The following is a 4,582-nucleotide window of genomic DNA, read 5'->3' as shown; positions in this document are numbered from 1 at the left end:
CTATTATTTCTGGTAATCATCAAGATTGGGGAAAACCTAGGGTTTGTAATTGAATACGACTCGAATTACTTTATCACGCCATTTGTGTTGATGGGTGCAGCGCTAGCTTTTTTCCTAATCTATTTCCAAGTGAACTGGTCACTAGCTTGTGTGGTGGTTGTGGCGGAATCAAAATGGGGGTTTCAACCATACTTAAGCAAAGCATATAGACATCATTACCACTTGGCCAATTGCCATGGCCCTCCACCCGCTGGTTCTAAACCCTGAAGACACGACCACCACCACCACCATTACTAAACCAATAGAAGAACTTTCAACAATGGTGAAACCTGATCAGGCCTTATACCTGATAACATTAAAGGTCTTTTTACATCCCCACCCGCTAATTTCTTTGAGTTAATTATATAAATGTTTTTCATGGTGATTTAGTCATTCTTTTCAGTTTGAAGAGGTTGTTTATAAAGTCAAAATTGAAGGTTCAAGAGTCGGATCTACCACATGTTGGATAAAGTGATCTTGCTCTCTAAAGGCTCATAGATTTACTATGGTTCTGCTTCCACATCTTTGGACTATTTTTCTTCAATTGGATTTTCCATGTCTGTTACAATCAAACCGACTGACCTTTTTCTTGATCTTACTAATGGTAAATCAATAATTTGAAATGATATTATTTTTATGTGATTTTTTATCGTTATTAACCACAAAAAAGTTTTTAAATCTCACAGGAAGGAATTGCACCTGATTCAATGCATGATTATGAGCAAGGTGAAAACACGAACGATGAGAAGAAATCAATAAGGCAACAACTCATCAGTTGTTATGAAACAAGACTGAAAACTGATGTATGTGATTTGGACGTTGGCAATTACAGTCCTGGAAAAGAAACTTTACCAAGTAAGTATTTGTAAAAATAATAATAATAATAATAATAATAAATAAAAAATTGATGCATATGTTTTTTTGGAATGTAAGGGTAAAATGGTAGAAAAGAAAAGAAAATAACATCATGTATTCAACACTTTGTGTGTATAAACTAACTCTCTTTGAAAGTAGGAAACTGTGTGGAATCAGAGCAATGGTGTACAAGCTGGTGGCATCAGTTCAAGGTGTTGGTTCTCAGAGGACTTAAGGAGAGGAGATTTGAAGCTTTCAATAAGCTTAGAATCTTTCAAGTCATAAGTGTTGCTATGTTGGCTGGACTCCTATGGTGATTCTGATTGGGTTTTGCTCTGTTGCGTTATCTTTGATGTTGTTGTTTGGGATTCTGATTTCGATTGGGTTTTGCTCTTGAGTATGTCAGCTTGCCTTTTGATGATGGGAAAATCCCTCATATTTTTAGTATTGTCCCAGCTTCATGAATGATGATCGAGGTTAGTGGATTCTACTCCACAAATTAGGTTCTTGCTTTTATCAACTTACCTCTTTATAACTGTTGTTAACCTTACGATCCATTGACCATCTAATTTGAAAAAATCTACTTTTCTAATGGGACTTATTTTTTTTAATGGTGGTAGGAAGCCAGGAGAAATCAAGGTGGCAAAGCAAGCCATGCTTCATGGAGAAATTAGGATGATCTTAATGAATATATTTGGTAAGTACTCTCTTAATATTATAAAACTTGCATTCATGCTGAAACAATTATGTTTTTCCCATGGATAGCAGTCAGGAGATGTCAAGATCACGTTTTAGTGTGGAGCTTGATGCTGCAAATGCAGTAGGGATGTTTAAATGGCAAGGTATATGCATATTATTCGTTTTAAGCCATATATACAACATGAAATATAATAATATTTCCTTTTTTTGTTTTTAAAACTATGCAGAAAATAATCTCGTTTACTGTTGACACGTTGAAGCAGCAGTTGCGTTTTGAGCCCACTGCTTACAGTTGTTGCGACAGGTGGCACACTCTTATTCGTTGATCCATTATTTTTCACAATCTCATGTCTCCTTGAACCCTTTTTTGCCTCCTCAACATTATTTGTTACATCCTTGTTTCCTTTTCTTGGCCCATTAAACGAAAACAAAATCAACCGCTTGGATTTTTTTTCATTTTTTTTTATAAAAATGTACGTTTTTCTTACTCGCCATTCCTGACATTGGACAACTTGCATGTCCATGACATTCCTGACATTGGACCACTTTATTCCTAAGCCGGTCATGTATGAGTTGGTAACCACACGTTTCTAGTGTTGATAGTCCACAGTGAAGTCCAAAGTTGATCCTCAAATTTCATGTCCTTCCTCCTTTTTTTTTAAAGACCAGAATACCCTCTTTTATGTATCTTGAAATAAATAATAATGAATTGTTCTTTACACATAAGTAAAAATTTTAAAATTATTAATTTTTTGTTGGATTTATTTTCATCTCCTACCAACCAAACACTTGACAATATTAAATACATTAAATAAATGTATTCTAACATCTCTGGCTTTTTGTTGTAGTATAACATGTTCTACTTGGAGTGCCTCACATTTCCTATATTTTTTGTTGGATTTAATCTTCCCAAGGTGAATCTAAGTTCTCATATATTGCAACAAGCATACTTGCAGTTTATATCATCTAAATCTAAACTGCATGCAAGGAATATGTATAGTGTTTTTTTTGTTGCTGCTATTGACTAGTTTACCCTTGAGTATCCTTTAATAAGATAATGTGAGTTAGTAGTTGTTAATGATTCAGAACTTTGTAATATGCTTTTGCAGGCCAGTTTGTTATATTGGGCAGCCAACAGCTCCCTAACCCTTGTTTAGGTTGGTTTTCGCTTTCTAATATAGTGTTCCTTATGATGGAATCATGGCTCATTCCATCACAACAGAAAAAAAAAATTATTTGTTTTGGGGGATATTCGCATAAAAATCCTAAAGTTTTTCAGAAAAATACGGTTTTACCCTAACATCACTTTTTGGTGGGTTTAGAGGGTGCTGCTTTCCCAAAAACACCAACCTCTGAACTCAACAACCAGATAAATTAGAAAAGGGTATAAAGGGTATAATGGCATCAACATCAGTATCACAGATAGAATCTGTTCAGATTACAAAAGGGCAAATTATTTGCACTTTGAACAGGGATGATCCAGACGTACCATGTAATGATGATATCTTTTTACTGTTTCATCCTTCTACTCCTTTTCCTCCTTGTATTGGACAAGTTGCTACAACAGATTCCATGTGTCCATTATCTCCTTCATCTCATGAGAAAGTTGAACAGGGGATAATCACAGTAAGAAAATCAGGCCCCACTTCCTATGAAGCCGAATAATCATCTTAGTATTCCTGGTCAAACTAGGTCAATGCAATTACACACACCTCTAGAAATCACCCGGAATGGACTGGTGGAGGAAGGTGGTGCTAAAGCTAAACTTCAAGTAACATGTACAAATGGTTTGGCTTGATCATTATTTTATTTGAACAGGGTTTAGGAAGTCTTTTATAGTTGATGATGTATATTGTTTAATGGACTTGACCCATGCTCAGGAGTCATGCCTTGCAAGTGAAATAATAATATAATGTTGGGGTTTTTTGTTATAATAATGAAACTAATCATATTTTACTTACTATTATGAAAGTTGGGCTACTAACCAATCGGTATATAAGGGCATAATTGTAATTTTCTATATTTTGTAAATTTATGTGTCTGATATATAATAATACTTTGTTTCTTTTTTCTTCACAATAACAGTTGAGGCAAAAAAGCACTTGCAGATTTACTACAGATGCAATTAGTTCATGTAAGTTAAAATTCTAAATTTACTGTAGAGTTATTAGATAATTATTATTATCTAGTTAGTTAGGAATTGTTACTTGATGCTTCTCTTCCCCCTGTTGTAGATGGTCTTCTATGGTTCATAAATGAACTAGGCATACAAGTGATGAATTGGAAAAAAAAATTGTTACCTGCTGTAGATGGTCTTCTTATGGTTTATTTATTTATGATATAATGGGGATGATTATGATAGGAGCGGGGTCTTCTAGGACATCTGGAGTGAGACGACGCAGCATAATTAAAAGGATTGGAAAAGAGAAAGACTCTTATATGCTCGAGTCCATAACAGTAAGTGCACATTGCACTTCGTTTTTAACATATCTTATTTCTTATCACTTGACATAAAAAATTGAAGTGTGTGTGTATATATATATATATATATATATATATATATTAGTAATTGTGGAATGAGGTAGCTATTTTATGTGAAACAAATGTGGATGGGTTGGTTGTAGGCCTGCCTTACTACTTGTTGGCTTTTGTAACCAGCAAGCATTCATGGATTAGGGTTTCGTGAATAGAAACTGGGAAAAATGGGCATGTAAAAATGTTGGTTTTGATGGTATGCAATCACATTCCACGTCTAATTTCTTGCTTTTCACAATGATTATATATATATATATATATATATATATATATATATATATATATATTATAGTTTACAAACTGTAGAATGTGTTCAGTAGTGAATCTCATAGGGACAAAATGGTAAATCTGCAGGTGGTTCAATCAATGTCATTTAGTAATATTTGGAAATACAGCCTCTGTAAGTTTGACTAAAACCTTCTGATTTTGTTTACTTTTTAACTTTGTTTTTGGT

At 34.0% G+C, this 4,582-nt stretch overlaps 1 protein-coding gene across 1 annotated transcript; it reads left to right on the top strand.

Moving 5' to 3' along the window:
- The first annotated feature begins 456 nt into the window (after positions 1-456).
- Positions 457-1,736, top strand: LOC145062409 (ABC transporter G family member 14-like). Its single transcript, XM_079010021.1, has 5 exons — positions 457-643; positions 726-894; positions 1,054-1,370; positions 1,515-1,591; positions 1,663-1,736. Exons 1-3 carry the CDS (start codon positions 545-547, stop codon positions 1,209-1,211), a joined length of 426 nt encoding a protein of 141 aa, XP_078866147.1. The 5' UTR covers positions 457-544; the 3' UTR covers positions 1,212-1,370; positions 1,515-1,591; positions 1,663-1,736.
- Positions 1,737-4,582: the final 2,846 nt, after the last annotated feature.

The sequence above is a fragment of the Lactuca serriola genome, chromosome 7 (assembly GCF_051521515.1).
Source record: "Lactuca serriola cultivar US96UC23 chromosome 7, Lser_US96UC23_V15, whole genome shotgun sequence".
NCBI lineage: Eukaryota > Viridiplantae > Streptophyta > Magnoliopsida > Asterales > Asteraceae > Lactuca > Lactuca serriola.
Note: the sequence above shows the minus strand (reverse complement) of the source record. Positions and strands in the feature narration are given on the sequence as shown.